General features: G+C 40.7%; 1 protein-coding gene across 5 annotated transcripts in view; it reads left to right on the top strand.

Annotated features, from left to right (window-relative positions):
• LOC140484450 (arrestin domain-containing protein 3-like) overlaps positions 1-21,039 on the top strand; it is a 78,494-nt gene that overhangs the window by 39,395 nt on the left and 18,060 nt on the right. For all 5 annotated transcript variants that reach the window (XM_072582888.1, XM_072582873.1, XM_072582872.1 and 2 more), the window contains exons 2-3: positions 9,321-9,393; positions 19,409-19,559. In XM_072582888.1, the coding sequence (XP_072438989.1) occupies positions 9,321-9,393; positions 19,409-19,559 (224 nt within the window). The remainder of the gene's footprint in view (positions 1-9,320; positions 9,394-19,408; positions 19,560-21,039) is intronic.

The following is a 21,039-nucleotide window of genomic DNA, read 5'->3' as shown; positions in this document are numbered from 1 at the left end:
CAGAATCACAACTTGAGAATTGCATTTTATGGCAGTTTTTGTCTTGTTCTCATCAAGACAATTCACAAGAATACAATTCTAGGGGTAAACAAACACGTATATTGCATGAGATGAGAATATTAATTGGTAAGCAAGTGATCTCTGATAGAGGCGTGCCAGAATCTGTAAATGGACAATGGTGTGATCAAGAACAAACACAATTGCAATATAAATGTTTGTTTTTCCCTTGAATTGGTATTCTTGAATTGTGTTGATGCGAGTAGGATGAAAATCTTGTACAAAATGTGTCTTGTTTCAGCAATACTCAAGTTCTGTAAAACTGAATGTGTCACAACTGTTACAAGTAAATCTGAGAAATGTGTATAGACTTGCATGAAGTCCTGCTTTAGAATACTGAAATTAGATAAACAGGAAGTTTGTGCCAACTAATAAAGAGACATTCTTCATTTCTGTAAGCCTTGAAAAATCTGTTCAAGCTTGTACGAATTCCTGTCACAGCCTGAAGTCAGATAAAACAGGAGGACAATCAGTTTGTATGTAACCCTTGAGGAATTTGGACAAGTTTTGACCAAATTAATAATATCAGACAAATCACTTAAATGGATCCTGGGTGATACAGAGCTTAAAATAATTTACCTCCTGGCTTCCCTGAGTCTGGATACTACCTGCAAGGCACAAGTCAGGAGTGTGATGCAATCCTCCCCACTTGCCTTGTCAACAACAGTTGAGAAACTTGGCACCATCCAGGACAAAGCAGTTCACTTGATTGGCACCAGATCAGCTCACTCCACCTCCTGTCTCTCAGTAGCAGTGTATAAAATTAGGAATATACTTCTAAGGCTCTATAAAGCTCTAGTCAGATCACATTTGAAGTACTGTGCACAGGTTTGGGCCCCATATCTCAGGAAGGATGTACTAGCACTGGACCGTGTTCAGAGGAAGTTCATGACAATGGTCTCAGGAACGAAAAGCTTAACATATGAGGAACTTTTGAGGACTCGGTTTATATGTGGTGGAGTTTAGAAGAATGGTGGGGGAGGGAACTAATTGAAACCTACAGAATAGGGCATGGTGGCACAGTGGTTAGCACTGCTGCCTCACAGCGCCAGAGACCCGGGTTCAATTCCCGCCTCAGGCGACTGACTGTGTGGAGTTTGCACGTTCTCCCCGTGTCTGCGTGGGTTTCCTCCGGGTGCTCCGGTTTCCTCCCACAGTCCAAAGATGTGCAGGTCAGATGAATTGGCCATGCTAAATTGCCCGTAGCGTTAGGTAAGGGTAAATGTAGGGGTATGGGTGGGTTGCGCTTCGGCGGGTCGGTGTGGACTTGTTGGGCCGAAGGGCCTGTTTCCACACTGTAACTAATCTAATCTAATACTGAATGGCCTGGGCAGGGTAGATGTTGGGAAGATGTTTCCATTGGTAGGAGAGACTTGGACCCAAGGGCATAACCTTGGAGTAAAGGTAAGACCTTTTTAGAATGAAGCTAAGGAGAAACTTCTTCAGCCAGAGAGTGGTGGATGTATGGAATTCATTGTCGCTGAAGGCTGTGGAGGCCAGGTCATTGAGAATATTTAAGACTGAAATAGATAGGTTCTTAAGTATCGAGTGGATCAAGGGTTATAGGGAGGAAGTGGAGAATGGGGTTAAGAAACTTATCAGCCATGATTGAATGGCACAGCAGACTCAATGGGCTGAATGGCCTCATTCCTGCTCCTTATGGTCTTTATCATCCAGAAGCTGCACTGCAGAAATTCATCTAAACTTCTTAGATAGCACCTCCCACACCCATGTATCTGATGAATCATGGGAATACCACACCTCCAAGATCCCCTCCAAGCCATCCTGACTTGGAAACATATCATCATTCCTTCAGTGTCACTGCATCCACATCCAGGACTGTCCTCCTGAACAGCATTGTGGGTATACCTATACTGCGTGGACTGCAGTGCTTCAAGAGATAGCTTACTACCATCTTGTCAAGGGCAATTAGGGATGAGCAATAAATGCTGTCCCATTCCATGACACATCACATGAATGAATTAGGAAAAAGTACAGAACTGGGTCAACAGCTGACCTGTGGAGTGGTGTGGCACTCACAGCACAGAACACTGCAGCTGTTCAAGCATATGCATTCGAAGTCCATGTGATTAGCTGCATGTGAGTGTCAATATTATTAGGGAACAAGTTTAACAAGTTCTCTGATTTAGTTATTGGAAGTCACAGTTTACAGCAACTACTGAAGGAAAATGTAACTCTCTTCCATCTAGTTTATTGTAGTTTTTACTACAGATAACAGAGAGCTCTGAGCTGATGGAGCTGTGAAGATTTCTCTCTTTTTTTCAGTGGCAAATTGTATAGCAATCCGAAAACCTAGCTGTTGGCAAGCTGAGGGCTTTTGTCATCATTAACTTGTCACTAGTTGACAGTAAATTAGCTACTTGTGCCAGGCTGAATCTCCATTTGTAGTCACTACTCAGCTGCTACCCGTCTATATAATACACTCCAACTATTGCTTGAATAAGAAACTGCATAAATGGTGCTTGCAAAGATTGTCATATTACTTTTAAAACCTGAAGTGATCCTTCAACAATCTTTTGGTTTTTTTTAAAAATTGTCCTTTTCCCATTTCAGTTCACAATTAAAAATACAGAAAAACAGAAAGACACGGTCTTTAAGCTTTCCACCTGTCAAGATCCTTTATGGTTTATGGCACCTAACAAGACCACTCTGAATAGCACTGGAGATCAGCTTGTATCTGCAACCAATCAGCATTACTGTACATACACACAGATAATAAAAGCTGCTAGCCAAGAATTAAAAAAAGAAATGAAACATAATTAATAGCTTAGTTACAGAATCAAACAAAAATCATTCTGATTTTTTAACCACATCCCTGCTTGAATATTAACCTCTGAAAGCCCTGATAAAGTTTCAGTCCAACTGTGGTTGAATTACGGCACACCACCAGTGGGTGCATCTATTCCCATCAAATTTTCTACAGTCATTTATAATGGAAAGGGAGTACTCAATGGACAGTAGTACTGCTGGAAGCACCAAGAATCAAAGAGATCTTGGCGCACATATCCCCCAGTCCCTTAAGGTTTCAGAACAGGAGGATAATATAGCTATGAAGGCATTTGGTATTAGCTGAGGCATAGAGTTTAAGAGTAGGGAGGTTATGCTGCAACTGTATAAAACATTGGTTAAACTAGAGTATTATGTGCAATTCTAGAATCCACATTACAGGAGGAATATGATAGCACTGGAAAGGGTGGAGAGGAGATTTACCAGGATGCTGCCTAGCTTGGAGAGTTTCAGATATAGAAATTGGACAGACTGAGTTTGTTTACCTTAGAGCATAGGAGATTGATAAGGGATATGATTAAGATGTATAAAATTATGACCAGCATAAAAAAAGTAGATAGGAAGAAATCTTTCCCCTTGATGGTGGGTTCAGTGGCATAGATTTAAGGTAAGGAGCAGAGGGTTCAGAAGAGATGTGAGGAAAGAGTTTTCTGGCACTCACTGTCTGGAAGGGCAATAAAGACAGAAACCCCCAGAATATTTAAGAAGTATTTTGATGTGCATTTGCGATGTCAAAGCATAGCAAGGCTATGAGTCAAGTGCTAAAACATGACACTAAAATAGTTAGGTGGTCATTTTTTACCAGAGTGGATGTCTTTTTCCTATGCTGTCAATCTCTAGGACTCTATTTAGATGTATATTTATAAAAATTCTCCAGTGACCCCTTTTACAAAACTGAATGTAGTCATAAGGTTCAACACATAACATAAATATTATTTGACAAATCCTTGTAACTTGCTTGTGATTAAATGGCTATCCAGATTTTGGTTATATTGGATGAGAAATTTCCAGGAAGTGGCAATCTCATGAGTCCTTATGTCTGGGCCCACAGAGTGTCAGATCCCAAGGCAGGAGGTAAGAGGTTGTGGGAGGGAGTGTGTCACTGATGTAGGATTGGTGTAGTTTGTTGGGGGAAGAGTGGGGATGGTGGTGGAATAGACCATAAGACCATAAGACCATAAGACATAGGAGTGGAAGTAAGGCCATTCGGCCCATCGAGTCCACTCCGCCATTCAATCATGGCTGATGCGCATTTCAGCTCCACTTGCCAGCGTTCTCCCTGTAGCCCTTAATTCCTCTAGACAACAAGAACCTATCAATCTCGGCCTTGAAGACATTTAGCGTCCCGGCTTCCACTGCACTCCGTGGCAATGAATTCCACAGGCCCACCACTCTCTGGCTGAAGAAATGTCTCCGCATTTCCGTTCTGAAATGACCCCCTCTAATTCTAAGGCTGTGTCCACGGGTCCTAGTCTCCTCGCCTAACAGAAACAATTTTCTAGCATCCACCTTTTCAAAGCCATGTATTATTTTGTATGTCTCTATTAGATCTCCCCTTAATCTTCTAAACTCCAACGAATACAATCCCAGTATCCTCAGCCGTTCCTCATATGCTAGACCTGTCATTCCAGGGATCATCCGTGTGAATCTCCGCTGGACACGTTCCAGTGCCAGTATGTCCTTCCTGAGGTGTGGGGACCAAAACTGGACACAGTCCTCCAAATGGGGCCTAACCAGAGCTTTATAAAGTCTTAGTAGTACATCTCTGCTTTTATATTCCAACCCTCTTGAGATAAGAGACAACATTGCATTCGCTTTCTTAATCACAGACTCAACCTGCATGTTTACCTTTAGAGAATCCTCGACTAGCACTCCCAGATCCCTTTGTGCTTTGGCTTTATTAAGTTTCTCACCATTTAGAAAGTAGTCCATTCCTATATTCTTTTTGCCAAAGTGCAAGACCTCGCACTTGCTCACGTTAAATTCCATCAGCCATTTCCTGGACCACTCTCCCAACCTGTCTAGATCCTTCTGTAGCTTCCCCACTTCCTCAGTACTACCTGCCTGTCTACCTAACTTTGTATCATCGGCAAACTTCGCTAGAATGCCCCCGGTTCCCTCATCCAAATCATTAATATATAATGCGAACAGCTGTGGCCCCAGCACCGAACCCTGCGGGACACCGCTCGTCACCGGCTGCCATTCTGAAAAAGAACCTTTTATCCCAACTCTCTGCCTTCTGTTAGATAGCCAATCCTCAATCCATCCCAGCAGCTCACCTCGAACACCATGGGCCCTCACCTTGCTCAGCAGTCTCCCGTGTGGCACCTTATCAAAGGCCTTTTGAAAGTCCAGATAGACCACATCCACTGGGTTCCCCTGGTCTAACCTACTTGTTACCTCTTCAAAAAATTCCAACAGGTTTGTCAGGCATGACCTCCCTTTACTAAATCCATGTTGACTTGTTCTAATCAGACTCTGCTCTTCCAAGAATTTAGAAACCTCATCCTTAATGATGGATTCTAGAATTTTACCAACAACCGAGGTTAAGCTGATTGGCCTATAATTTTCCATCTTTTGCCTTGATCCTTTCTTGAACAAGGGGGTTACTACAGCCATCTTCCAATCGTCCGGGACCTTTCCTGACTCCAGTGACTCTTGAAAGATCTCAACCAATGCCTCTGCTATTTCCTCAGCAACCTCTCTCAGAACTCTAGGGTGTATCCCATCGGGGCCAGGAGATTTATCAATTTTAAGACTTTTTAACTTTTCTAGCACTATCTCTTTCGTAATGGCAACCATACTCAACTCAGCCCCGTGACACCCTTTAATTGTTGGGATATTACTCATGTCTTCCACTGTGAAAACTGACGCAAAGTACTTGTTAAGTTCTCCTGCTATTTCCTTATCTCCCATCACTAGGCTCCCTGCATCAGTTTGAAGTGGCCCAATGTCTACTTTTGCCTGTCGTTTGTTTCTTATGTACTGAAAGAAACTTTTACTATTGTTTCTAATATTACTGGCTAGCCTACCTTCATATTTGATCCTCTCATTTCTTATTACACTCTTTGTTATCCTCTGTTTGCTTTTGTATCCTTCCCAATCTTCTGATTTCCCACTGTTCTTAGCCACTTTATAGGATCTCTCTTTTTCTTTAATACATTTCCTGACTTCCTTTGTCAGCCAAGGTTGTCTAATCCCTCCCCGGTTAATCTTTCTTTTCTTGGGAATGAACCTCTGTACAGTGTCCTCAATTATACCTACAAACTCCTGCCATTTTTGCTCTAGTGTCTTCCCGGTTAGCCTCTGCTTCCAGTCTATTTTAGTCAGTTCCTCTCTCATGCCCTCATAATTACCTTTATTCAACTGTAACACCATTACATCAGATTTCGCCTTCTCCCTTTCAAACTCCAGACTGAACTCTACCATATTATGGTCGCTACTTCCTAAGGGTTCCCTTACTTTAAGATCTTTTATAGAGTCTGGTTCATTGCAAAGCACTAGGTCCAGAATAGCCTGCTCTCTTGTGGGCTCCATGACTAGCTGTTCCAAAAAGCCATCCTGTAAGCATTCCATGAATTCCCTTTCTTTAGATCCACTAGCAACATTATTTACCCAGTCCACCTGCATATTGAAGTCACCCATGATCAATGTAACCTTGCCTTTCTGACATGCCTTCTCTATTTCCCGGTACATGTTGCGTCCCTGGTCCTGACCACTGTTAGGAGGTCTGTACACAACTCCAATTATGTTTTTTTTGCCTTTGTGGTTCCTCAATTCCACCCACACAGACTCCACATCATCCGACGCTATGTCATTCAATACCATAGATTTAATTTTGTTCTTAACTAACAAGGCAACCCCACCCCCTCTGCCCACCTCTCTGTCTTTTTGATAAGTCGAAAAACCATGGAATAGACCATGTATTTAATTATGTAACTTTTCCTGAGTAACTGATTTGACTCATGCCCTTTCTTTAGTTTGCAATAGATGAAAGTGATAGATGATAGTGCTGGCAAAATATGCAGAGTATTATCACAAACATCTTTGCCTGGCTACAAAGTCATGATTTCTTTGGAGCAATTCTCAAGAGACACCTGAAAGTGTTTGGATAACGAAATGGACATCACAGTGTCATCCAAATGTTCCTGCTAAAAGTTTGCCCGTTGCTGATAACATTCTGATTAACTGTTAGCTGTTCAATGTGCTTTCCTATTTAATAGATGTACATGATGCAAACCAAAAGAGTGGGACAAAGTCCAAAATTCAATGTTATTCTAGTTACGTGCTGTATCACCATTTCATAGTACTTTCAAAGACATTCCATTGTGCAGAAAACAAATATCTCTAGGTGTCTCAGTGTTAGCTGCATGAAAGAATAATTCCCACAGACAAGTAAGGCTGTGCAGTTGCCCAACAGCCAAAACAGGCTGTTTTTTCACTAGGCCTGCTTTCCATGTAATTTTACACACTCTCCAGTTGCTGATTGTCATATCCCTGAATAATTAACCCTTAATAGCCTGTTTTGGAGATAGCATTTTTAAGTCCGACATTACAATTACCTAATCAACAAATAATCATCAAACAAAATCAGTAAACCGAGATCAATGAGAAATGTGATTGATAATGGAGATAACCAAATTCACTTATCAGGACTACCTTCATATAAGCATATAATTGTCTCTAATCCTTTCTGATGCTCTCAATGTTATACCGCATTGGCTTCAACATGTAAGCAACATTCATTGGATGGATCATGGCTAACAACATTGCTTCAATATCATATCCCAAACCCATGCCAAAAGTTGGAACTGAACTGCACACTTGCAGTTATACAGTGGAAATCTTTTGTCTGACCGTCCATTGCACTGATCAGTTGTATTCTGACACTTGAAATACTCACCTGTACTTTCTACAGCAGAGCTAGATTACACTATTAATAGTGATTTATTTTGGAGTAATTGCTCACCATTTTTCAACGATGCCACCACTTCAAGAGTTGGAGGATCCTTTCAAGCAAAGAGTTACATTGGATTTCTCAACACTTCCTCCATACCATTCTATAGTTGTTCTGACAGTCCACGAAGGGTTCAGAAATGATTCACAAGCATGTTTCCAGGGTTGGAGGGTTTAAGCCATAAGGAGAGGCTGAATAGGCTGGGGCTATTTTCCCTGGAGCATTAGAGGCTGAGGGGTGACCTCATAGAGGTTTACAAAATCATGAGAGGCATGGATAGGGTGAATAGCCAAGGTGTTCTCCCAAAGTAGAGGAGTCTAAAAATAGGTGAGGGGGAAAGATTTTAAATGGACCTAAGGTGCAGCTTTTTTATGCAACTGGTGGTGCGTGTATGGAATGAGGAAGTGGTGGAAGCAGGTTTAATTATGACATTTAAAAGCCATCTGGATGGGTACATGAATAGGTAGGGTTTAGAGGGATATTGGCCAAATGCTGGCAAATGGGACTCGATCAGTTTAAGATATCTGGTCAATATGGACGAGTTGGACTGATGGGTTTCTTTTTGTGTGTACGGCCCTCTGACTATATGACAAGATATGTGCTTCAAAATAGTGCATACCTCATATCACCAGGTTTGAGCAGGCAGAGTGGATACACATGCATCTTCTATATACTTCATTGAAACGCAAGTGTTGAGTTAAATGACAACAAAGCCCAATAATGACGTGAGTCTATCGGAGAAGCTGTCTACTCACTTTGTGACCATTTGCAATTAGTGTTTAAACTGAATTTGCAGCAGGTATATTCCCTGTTTTCTCTTGGGTAGCCAATTTTTTCAAATAAGAGAACTAGTAATTGATACATCTTCTTTTGTTTGTCTTCAGTGGCTAATTACTCTTGAATAAAGTTGTGCATCAGCCATCTTGCTCTCCCATCAAGACACAGTTTTAATGTCAGTAGAAGGCTTTTAATAACTATTCATACTCAACAATACGGCCTTGCACTTTTGGAAATAATGTAAATCTGGACTCCGGGAGGGGCCTCTCAGTTCCCCGATCGGTCAAATAAACATAATGCCATGTCTTACTTAGTTAATTCATACTATGAACATGGTATTGTTTGCTAATCTCTTTCAATTAGTCCAGGAATGCAGTTTCCAGCAGAGTTAGAAGCCATTGCTCCTAAAAGCCATTTTGTTATGTTATTTTATGTTACTTCCATTAAGAAGCCATTTTGTAGTTAGTAAAAGCATGCATTAAATGGTTGCTCCTGACAACAGCCTAAATCCAGATTTTAGATCCTCAGTAACACTGAATTTTTACATGAGATGATCTAACATTCCCAGTATAATAAAAAGAATGTTCTATCTAGGATCACTTAACACCTGAGATGCAGAGATCCCAGCACGAGAATCAAATTATTGGTTCCAGTATAGCCTATAATATGATTTTTCCTTTGGTGTTTCTAAACAACTAACTCATTGACATTTTTTTTCTAGATGGTTCTGAACAACTTACAGTTCTACCTCCAGGCAGACATGAATATCCATTCAGCCTTGTGCTTCCACATTCGTGAGTTTGTGACAGTATTATATACTATTGTGCTTAATTTTAGATTGTTCCTCTATCCTGCCCATCATAGATGGTTACAACACAGAAGGAAACTGTTCAGTTAATCTTGTTCTTGCTGCAAGAACAACTAATCTATTTCTTTTCTGCCATACTTTCCCTGAAGTCTTGCAAAGTTTTCCCTTCCAGCACTTAGCCAGTTACCTTCAATTGAGTCTTCCTGCACCGTGCACCCAAGCAGTGTGTCCATATCCCAGTCACTTGTTGATTTAAAATAAAAGTTTTTCCCACAGTTTGCTGTTGGTTCTTTTTCCAGTCACCCTAAGTGGGTGCCCTCTGGATCTTGATCCTTCTGTCAATAGTAACAATTCATCTCTGTTTCCAGATTCTGAGCACATCTGTCAAGTTGCCTCCTGATCTCCTCTTCAAAAGGGAGAGGAACCCCAACTTCTGTAACCTGTCCCTGTAACTGATGTTTCTCATCCTGGTCACCATTCTCATCTTTTCTGTACTCACTCCAAGGCTTTCATATACTTTGTAAAATACCTACAATACAATGCTTAAAATTAGACATAATATTCCTGTTGAAACCAAACTACACTGTAGTTTGTTTTAAAGGTTTTTCAGTTCCTCATAAAGTCCAGGATTTGATATGGCCTTTTAAACTTTCTAACCTGTCCTGCTAATTCCATTGATTTGCCTACGTTAACTCCCATGTCTTTCTATACACTAAATTTATAATTGTCAGACTCCTCTATGTCTGAGAGATGCTTCTTCAAGTCACTTGTTGGATGGTTGCCTGCGTAATGGGTACCTGGCACTTTTTAATTGTATTTTGAAAGTATGTGTTCTTTGGTTCTACAGATCAATTTTGAGAATCTGCTGACAATATTGCTTCATAACTGGGGTGATGAGTGTGGTTTGAAACTATATCCATTTGATTTAGGCATCTGTGCTAACATTATGTGAAGAATTATGAATTAGAATTTGATTTTGATAAATATCTGTCTTGCCCACGCATAGTTCTACTTTTGATCTTCCCACAGTAGCATGTCTAAATTTAATTTTGCTAATATGCCCACATTCCACAAGCTGCTGCTGTTGTGGGAATTTCAATCTGTGTCACCACAACATTAACCTGGGCCTCTGGAATACAAGTCCAGTTGCATTACCACTATGCTACCATTGCCCATTGCTTGAAATTAAAGTAAGCATGTTATGTTCCAGTTATGCAGGTCATATATTATGTACAGTCTTGATCTTATTTAAAGAAAGATATAAGAGCATTGAAGGTAGTTCAGAGGAAGTTTACGAGATAGATACAGGAATTGGACCATTGGCATTTGACTCAGAGGAAAACCAAAGGGCTACTCAACAGATAGCAAAGGAAGTTCTAAATTGGAATGCTGTAATATTGCACCAGTATTTCAAATGAACAACTAATTCTAGGAAGTTGCCCTAAAATATTGCTGCTCTTTTTCTTTACATGCTGATGATTTTTTAAGGTAATCTTGGCATGTTTCTATATTCAGTAGATTGCACACCATACAATTCAGAACCCCAGTATTGAATACTGTCCATTTTTAGATGGCATCTTGGAGTTGGCAATGAAGTGGCAGGTCCAAAATTGGCAGTGGTTATGTTTCTGGAAGAGTTTGGAGGGCCTGCTTCCACCAAGGTTCCATTTGTAATTTGAAACAAAGCATAGATTGTTAGGAACTGCACACAGTGGGCTGATATTTGGTTACCTCACCAGGTGATAGACATTCTATTGAATAGAAATGACAACTAGCTGAGGTACAACCTAGGCTGTCAGTTCACCATCACTTGTTTCTTGCTGAGTCTTAAAAGTTAAAGTTATCCTCAATGATTCTGACCTTCAATAAATACTAGCTTAGGCTTTGATTTATTGCAATATTTGGAAATGGTACACTACAGAAACCACTCATGATGATCCTTGCAAAGCCTTCTATCAATCTTCCATTGTCACGAGACTCAATACCCACTCTTATCTGTCTGAGCTCAATTTGCAGACTTCCCTTTTCCATGTTGCCTTGGAATTTTCACTCTGTGTTCTGCCCAAGTGCCTTTTCCCGTTTTGTTGCTGATTGTGTGGCAGATCCTCCCTTGCAGAGAAAAACATAGGGTTAAAGAAATTAAAAAGTAATTGACATTGTTTTCCTGTTTTAAATAATTGTTTCAGAATAATAAGGCTCAATGCATTATCTCTTTCAATGAACTGTCCTCGAAAATTGGCTGATATCCTTGTGGCAGATCGTATGAGTTAATGGACTAGTTTTAAAATCGTGCTTGGTGTGAAGATTGATCACAACAGACAGGATGAATAAAGTCTTTGTTAATGACACAGATTGTATATTGTCAATGGGACCCACATCGTTCTTTGTTGTGAAGTCATTACTTCGTTTTGCACCATGTGGTTACTTGTGGTGTGGGAAAGGATGCATTGTCTTCACAGGCCCTTTCTGTCGACCTTTAAAAGGCTTTCAACCACCAGTGCTTGGCAGTCAATTTTCTTTGAACCTTAAACTACCAATTTCTCCATGAACATCCTGTCCCTCCCCTCAGTGCTTATAAACACTGAAAATCTATCAGTAAACCATCTTCGTGTCCAAGTTTTAGTTGAGATACATCTTAACAAAAAAAAACTGCAGATGTTGAAGATCTGAAACAAAAACAGAAATTGCTAGAGAAACTCAGCAGGTCTGGCTGCACCTGCAGAGAGAAAGCAGAATTAATGTTTTGGGTCCAGTGACTCCTCTTCACTGATTTCTCTCCACAGATGCTGCCAGATCTGCTGAGTTTCTCCAGCAATTTCTGTCTTTGTGCCTGAGGAACACCTTCTCCAGTTCTGCAAAACTGGTATTTCCTTTCCACACTTCAGTATTCCTAACTTTGAGAACTCCTACTCCTTTACTGTCATAACTATTCCCTAAAAGAAAGAAATGAAGATAAACACCTTTCTCCTCCTCCTTATTACTGTCAAATATCAGGAGCTGGAATTTCCAAGTTACAATATACAGTCAACAGGAATTACTGAGTAAAGGATAAGCTACACCAACAGTATTGCAAGGGATCACATGATAAAGAAATTTTAAAGAGAGAAGTTATTGCGTAAACTTTATGCGAAACCTAAGTATGTATATAGTTCCTAGAATGCTGAATAAAGGATAGTTTTTAAAATACGTCATACAGCAACCTTTCTCAATGTAAAGCATCCACCTTTTAACAAGACTACCACCACAGTAAAAATAGATCAATGAAAGTGACCTCTTACACCTCTATCTGAGCTTTGTATGAATCATTCATTAAAGTGCTGGCATTGGAGAAGGACCAGAGAATGTTTATAAGAAGGGATGAAGGGCTTATCATATGAGGAGCAGTTGTGGACTCTAGATCTATACTCAATGGAGTTTCGAACGATGAGGGAGGATTGAACCGCACAGTGGTTATCACTGCTGCCTCACAGCGCCAGAGACCCGGGTCCAATTCCTTCCTCGGGCAACTGACTGTGTGGAGTTTGCACATTCACCCCGTGTCTGCGCGGGTTTCCTCCGGGTGCTCCGGTTTCCTCCCACAGTCCAAAGATGTGCAGGTTAGGTGAATTGGCCATGCTAAATTGCCCGTAGTGTTAGGTAAGGGGTAGATGTAGGGGTATGGGTGGGTTGCGCTCCGGCGGGGCGGTGTGGACTTGTTGGGCCGAACGGCCTGTTTCCAGACTGTAAGTAATCTAATCTAATCCCATCTTCCCACACATGACCCGTAGCCCTGCAGATCCAGGTCCTGTTTGAAAGATCTCTTTCTCCACCATCCACTAATTCCAGCTACTAAGCATCCTCTGTGTAAAGAAGATTTTCTTACCTCACCTCTAATCCTTCTGCCACTGACCTTGCATTTCTGACTTCTGATTTTTGAACTCTCTGCCAAGGGCAACAAGTTCCTCTTGTCTACCTCTACCCCTCACAGTTTTGCATACCTCAGTTATATCATAGAATCATGCAGCATGGAACCAGATCATTCTGATGAAGCTTCCCAAATTAAACAAGTCCCACTTACCTGCGTTTGGCCCGTCTCCCTCTAAACCTTTCCTATTCATGTCTCTTTCAAAATGTCTCTGAAATGTTGTTGCTGTACCTGCATCTATCGCTTTCTCTGGCAGTTTATTCCATATCTGAACCACCCTCTATGTGGAAAAGTTGTTCCTCAGTTTCCTTTTAAATCTTTCTCCTGTCACCTTCAAAATGTGCCCCCTTGTTTTGAACTCTCCCATCCTAGGGAAAAGATGTTTGCTATTCACCTTAACTATGCCCCTCATGATTTTATAAACTTCTGGAAGGAAACCCCTCAACTCCTATGCTCCAGTGAAAAAAGTCCCAACCTATCCTTATAACTCAAACCCTTCAGTCCCAGCAACATCCTGGTAAATCTTTTCTGAACCCTCTCCAATTTAATTTTTTTCCTTCCTAAAGTGGACTTACCATGGTCTGTACAACATCAACATGACATCCCAACTCCTATACTCAGTGGTCTCACCTCCTATTTTCTATGTATCCGTGAGGCCTTCTCTACTCAAGAAGCACCAAGCACCTTTTCAGACAAGAGACTCCCTCTCCAACATTTTAAAATATTAAATAATAAACCAGTCCACATTGTGGAGAGATATGCTCTTCATATGGTACCTTGCAGCAGAGAGCTGATGAAGGCTGGGAGAGAGAGCCGTAAAGCCTCACTGAGCCCGAGGTCTGTCATCTCCAAGCAGTTAGCCTGTTCCCCAAAGCTCCATGTCAGCCCCTGAATGTAGGCCTTAATGTGCCTGAATGGTCTCAGCCCTCTGCAGCAGGTTGTTCTGCTGCAGCCCTCACTCCCCACTGTAGTCTGATTCTGGGGAAATGCGGTGGGCATTGGCTGTGGTTGCAGTGTGACCTGCTCATCTGCATCAGTATCTCACAATGCAGACCAGCAAACCTCAGCTGGACCATCTCTAATGCCTTTTATTTTACTACAGATCAACCTAGTTTCAGGGTAAAAGGAATTTAAAGCAACATCTCCACTTTTCAGCCAATAGACAAATTGCTAAAAGGTTTTAATCCCAAATTCATTAGGCAAATAAGGGTTAGAATAGATAGATAAAAACAAAATTAAACAACATATTATAGACAAGCTAAAAATGGGATGTATTTAGGGGGAACGCAATTGTAATTCTATTTAACAGAATTGGGTGGTATTTTCAAAGTGGAGAGGTCCTTCATCATTCAAGACCCCTGACTTTAAGCAGTTCCAATCTCAGGGTAATTTCTTTAAATGAGGATGAACGCCCTGGATTCCAATTTGAAGGAGGCTGGAGAATGGCTGTGAGAGGCCTCTGGAATCCATGTCAGTATCACATTTCCAGTATTCATGACGCTGGTGTGTTCATCGGATCAACATTCCTTTAGATATTTTGATGTTGAAAGCGCTGATTGCTGAAGAGAAAACAGAATGTGGGTTGTTAGGTTATACCCGACGTCTCCACCTCCTGATGCTGCCTGGCTTGCTGTGTTCTTCCAGCCTCCTGTCTGTCCACTGAAATTGTATGTGGCTTGTGAGTACATCACAATAAATAAATCCAATACATTTCCAAAATGGATATATGGACCACTACCTCAGATAATTGGCAGCAGAAGAGCTGCTTTTGCTACGACAGTATATTGATCTGGAATGTGTGCCTGAAAGGGTTTTGAAAGCACATTCAATTATTACATGTTAAAGGATATAAACCTATGGGTAAAAATGTTTCCAGACTCTCTACAGAGAATGAGACAGGCAGTGAGGACTGATGGGATAGACTTTTCACAAAGTTGGCACAAGCACAAAGAATTGAATAGCTTTCGTCTGTGTAAGATTCATTTAACTCAATAACTTGAAGGCCTTTTGCCAAGAATATATTTTATCAAGTCTTTATTTACAAGACTTAATTGTCAGAGTATTACCTACTTTTGCAGGATCAGTTACACCTATTCTCTGTAATAGTATTACGCATTATTACAGTGCCATCATGTTAGCCAGTTGTTATTCAATAAGGTTTTTCAGGCATCTGTTCCCGTGCTGTATATCTCTATGACTTTAATTTTTGGGCAAGCAGCCAATCATGTTGTGCAACTTGTGAAACTTGAAAATGGCATAATTGTTGGATGTTGATCTTTCTTGCAAGAGGATTAGAGAACAGGAAGAATGTGATCTTGCTGCATTTATACTGTGTGCTGTTCTGATGTGACCTGAAGTACTTGTGCTGTTCTGATTTCTTAGTTTAAAGAGGACGTATTTACATTGGAGATGACGCAGAGAACATATATATAGAATGTAGAATATTACAGTGCAGGACAGGCCTTTCAACCCTCGATGTTGTGCTGACCTGTGGAAACAATATGAAGGTTCATTAGATTGGTCTTTGGGAAGAGAGGGCTGTCCTACAAGTGGCTGAGTAAATGGTGTCAATGTTCTCTGGGGTTTAGACGACTGAGAGGTGTCTTGTGGAAAAATATAAAGTTCTGAAGAAATTTGCATTGATAATAAGGCTGAGATAGGCAGATTGTTGGTCTCTCAGGAAATCAAGAGATATACAGATCAGGCAGGAAAGTGCACTAGAAGCTGATTGTACCAAATGGTAAAGCAGACTCGCAGTGCTATACAGTCTACTTCTGCTCCGAATTTTCATGTCAAGTGTTAGGCATTGCTGGTCCACCATCTTTGAATAAGGTTTTCTAAAATGCCACAGCTAACTTTGCCCTCTTACCATCACAGTTTGCTTTCCTCACCGTTAAAATCCTAGATTCTGATTGAATTGAATAATTTTTAAGTTATTCAAAACAATAAAAGACATTGCAACAAGTGTGCATCAATAGGATTAATTTGTAATTGATACAGGATGACAGGAAGAGAGCAGAACAATGGGATTAGTTTGGAGAATTGATACAGGACTGTGTGGAGAATGTGGGATTAGTTTGTAACTTAAACTTGGCTATGGAAAGAGAGTGGGACAGTGGGATGAGTTTGGAATTGATACAGGGCTGCAGAACAGTGGGATTGATTTTGGATTGGTAGAAGTCCATGGGGAGAGACTGGAACAGTAGGATTAGTTTGGGATTTATACAGGGAGAGAATATCATCCCTACAGTGGCCATTTAGCCCATTGAGTCCTCACCAATCCTCCAGAGAGCATCGCACCCAGCCCCCTACCCTGTCCCTGTAACCACACACCAACTAGGGCCAATCCACCGAAACTACACATCCCTGGACTCTATGGACAATTTAGCATGTCCAATCCACCTAACCTGCATCTTTGGACTGTGGGAGGAAACTGGAGCACCTTAAGGAAGATATGCAAACTCTACATTTAGAGTCAGCTGAGACTGGAATCAATTCTGGGTCCCTGGCACTGTGAGGCAGGAAAGCTAACCACTGAGCCATCATGCTGAGTTTCAGGTGTTTCAATTTTGATTGGACATGATGTGACCTGGGTGTGGGTGTGACAGTTCTAGTCTGGAAGGGGTGGGGAGAGGTGGTGGTTTGCAGTCTATGGTATATTTGACAGTATAGATTATCTCTGACTGGACTGCTTCCTGTCTGAGAGAAAGTAGCGGATATTTCCTGTTGCAATATGTGAGTTGTCGCTGTAGACTTACTCTGGGAAATACAAGCGTAGACTGGAGATCGAGGACATGGGAGGGGCAGTGACTTTACAACACCAACTTGGTTTTTTATCATACCTTTTAAGACAATAAAACTTCCCAAAGCACATCATAACATCATTATTGGTCAAGATTTGTCAACTCATCACATGAAGTCAGATATTTACACAGAGGCAGGTGGGTATCTAGAAAGAGAAAATGAGAGGCAGGTGAGATTTAGGGAGGGCATTTGGAGCTAATAGTCCAGGTAGTTGAAGGAAAGGCAGCCAATGATGGAATGATGGAAATTAGGTCAGAATTGTAAAGAATGGACTTAGAAGAAGATGGTGCAGTCAACTGTGTCTGTCATACAGGAAGACAATTCTGTTGGCAAGAGTTGTTCATTTCCATGATATTTGGTTGGAGAAATTCAAATATGGAGTTCTGAGAAAGATGGCAATGGATTTGGGAGACAGGAACTTCAGAACTTGGGAGAATAATACCCAAGAGAAAAAAGTGAGGACTGCAAATGCTGGAGATCAGAGTCGAGACGGTGGTACATTCCTGATGAAGGGTTTTATGCCCAAAACATCGATTCTCCTGCTCTTTGGATGCTGCCTGACCTGCTGTGCTTTTCCAGCACCATACTCTCGATAAGAATACCTGAGCTTGGCTTCATATGGACTCAATGCTATCGTGGGATTCATTCCTTCACAAAAATAGTTGTGCCACTGCAATGAGTTCTGGTTTGAAAAAAGAAATGTACCAATTTATTTCTCCATCCTTGATTTTAAAATAGATTAATTGTCCAATTGAGTCCACAGTCAAGAATGAAGAGAAATAAAATAATGCAGCCCTTATGCAGGATCGAAGTCCAGGAACTCCCTCCCTGATGACACCTTCCATGTGCTTACATGACAACGACTGCAGTATTTCAAGAAGTCAGTTCGCCATCAGCTCTTCAAAGGCTATTAAGACCAGGCAATGAGTGCTGGCCGGGCCAGCCATGCCCATGACCTATGAACAAATTTTCAAAATCACATCAAGTATCAATTTAAAATGCTGGGAACCTGAGGAGGAGGCTGAGATGCATCACCTATTTGGCACATCTGTGAAAAAACTTGGTATAGATAAGGTTATTTAATTGGTCATATTGATAACAGTGTAATATATTTTAATCTTAAGTTATAATCAGTTAAGCACTAGACCAGAGCAGCACTGCGCTCCTCCAGCCTCAGTGATAACTCAAATGTAGGGGCTCGTCCAAAATAACTCGTGCTGAAAATGGCAATTGGAAATGGGGTACAGCAAAAATTGGCAAGTTGGAAGGTCAGCTTGTTTTGTACATTGCCTTCTCTGTTCCAAGAAAAACAACCCCATACTCTCCTCAAATTTTACAATTTTACAATTTTCCTGCCCTAGCAATTTTCTATTAAATCTTCATAAGAATCTGTGCTATTCATAATTAATGTTAATGATTTAGGCTTTGCAGTCAAAAGCACACATTCTAAATCTATAGCCAATAAACATTAGTGGGGCAGGGGTTGGAATGATCAATATTAAGGAGAACCACAATAAATTATACAACCTTCATATGCTTGCAGAATGAGCACTTAGAAAATTAATTTCAACAGCTACAATATGAAATACTACAACTGAATTTAAAAGAAGTTAAGGAATTCACATTTTGGAAATGTTGCTACTTACTGGGGTAGTGCATAGGAAATCACTGAAAAACATTGCACCAGAAATTCTATCTTAAAGCCAACAGGAGATGATGCACAACATGGTCTATTTTGTATTGTCTTGAAAAGAGAAAGCTAGGCAATAACGTAACAGAGGTCAATAAAATTATGAATGGTTTTAGTACAGTAGACTTAAAGAGAACGTTTCCAGCTGAAGAAGAAGCAAAACTAAGGTCATAAATATAATCTGGTCATCAATAAATAAAATGAGGAATGAAGCAGATATATATTCACACACATATGGTGAAAATAGAATTTATTAACAAGGGGATTGGTCAAGACAATTAGTGTAGATGTATTTAAGGGAACACAAGATAAAGAATCGCAAGGAGGTGGGAGTAGTTGGTTATGCTGAGACCGGTAAGGAGAGATGTGGGAGGCTCACATGGAGTATGGATTGTTCTGTCATTTTATTCTAAGCAGAGAACTGGAAACTGCAAAATCAAGTGGAAATAGTAAAATGACGTCCGATAGAATTCATGGCATTGTTTCAAGACTGATCCTTTATAAAGGCTTGGTATTGTTTGTTACCTTATTGACATTAGTCAACTTAAACTAACAACATACTTCATGCCACAAATGTCTTCTGATGTCTTACCTCTTTGACAGACCACCACTTCCTGCCACCTTCAAAGGTCCTCATGGCAACGTGAGCTATTGGATGACAGCCAAACTGCACAGACCATGGAAACTGAGAATTAAAGTGAAAGAAATGTTTACAGTACTTGACCAGATTGACATTAATGTCCCATCACTTTTGGTAAGCTCTCTCGAATTTTGATGATAAAGTCTAATGGTAAACTAGAGATGGTAACCAACTGTCAGCATCTGTGCTCTGGGTTTCCACTCTGAAAACCCTGTCTGACACACTCTGATCAGCCAAGGCACGGGGGAGCAATATTTTATGAAACGAATCATGTAAATATTAGAGTTGTATTTAAAAACAAACAAACATGCAATTCAAGCAAATCATGAACGCACAGCTATCTAAATAATCATTTAAGTTATGCAACGCAGACAAAGTGTTTGGTATAGGAAGGTGTCTCATATATTTTTCACTGTAGAAATTCATACATCAGCATGTCATTCCTGCACTGTTTGTTTCTGCAGCGTTCTCCAGTTCATCTGCTGTTATTTTTCCAAAAATGTTGCAGAAATTTAACAAGTACAATCTAAACACCATTTTTTTCAGCAGTTTCATTGTTCTTTCACTGAAGTCACATGGAAAACAGGAGCTGGCCCCTCGAGACTGCTCTATCAATCAATACAATCATAGCTGATCATTCCAATTCGTACACTGCTCTTGCTTTCTCCCTGTATCTTTTGATTCCTTTTGTCCTAAAATCTATATTGAACTGCTTGAAAATATGTAATGTTTTGGCCTTAAAGTGCTTTCTGTGGCAGAGAATTCCTCAGGTTGGCCACCCTCAGGGTGAAGAAATGTCACCTCTTTTCAGCCCTAAATGGCGTACCCCTATCCTTAAGCTGTGATCCATAGTTCTGGATTCCCTGGTCATCAGGAACATCCTTCCTGTATTTTCCCTGTCTAATCCTGCTATTATCATTTTATAGGTTTCTATGAAATGCCCCTTTATTCTTCTAAATTTCAATGAATAAAGCCCTCACCAATCCAGTCACTCCCTGTATATCGGTCCTGCCATCCCAGGAATCAATCTGCTACACCATCATTGTCCTCACTCCATAGCCAGAACATCCTTCTTCACTGTGCATAGTACACCAGATGTGGTCTCATCAAGGTTCTGAACATTTGAAACAAAACATTCCTGCTTCTCTACCCAAATCCTCATGCGATAAAGGCCAACATACCATTTGCCTTCTTCACTGCATGCTTATTTAAAGTGACTGGTGTACAAGGGCATCCAGGCCTTATTGCACCTCACCCTTTCTTAATCTATCACAACTCCGATAATAAACTGCCTTCCTGTTTTTGCTACCAAAGGGGATAGTCTCACATTTATCCACATTATACTTCATCTGCCACACAGTTGCCCACTCATTCAACTTCTCTACATCTTAGCATCCCCCTCACAATTTACCCTCCAATCCATCTTTGTGTTGTCTGCAAACCTGGAGTTTTACATTCAGTTCCAGTATCTGCATTATTTAATGTATATTGTGAATAGCTGTGACCTAAAAACTGAAGCCTGCAGTCTCCCACTCGTCACTGGCTGACACTCAGAAAAAGGTGCATTTATTCCTACTCTTTTGTTTCCTGTCAG

The sequence above is a fragment of the Chiloscyllium punctatum genome, chromosome 2 (genome assembly GCF_047496795.1).
Source record: "Chiloscyllium punctatum isolate Juve2018m chromosome 2, sChiPun1.3, whole genome shotgun sequence".
Taxonomy (NCBI): Eukaryota; Metazoa; Chordata; class Chondrichthyes; order Orectolobiformes; family Hemiscylliidae; genus Chiloscyllium; species Chiloscyllium punctatum.
Note: the sequence above shows the minus strand (reverse complement) of the source record. Positions and strands in the feature narration are given on the sequence as shown.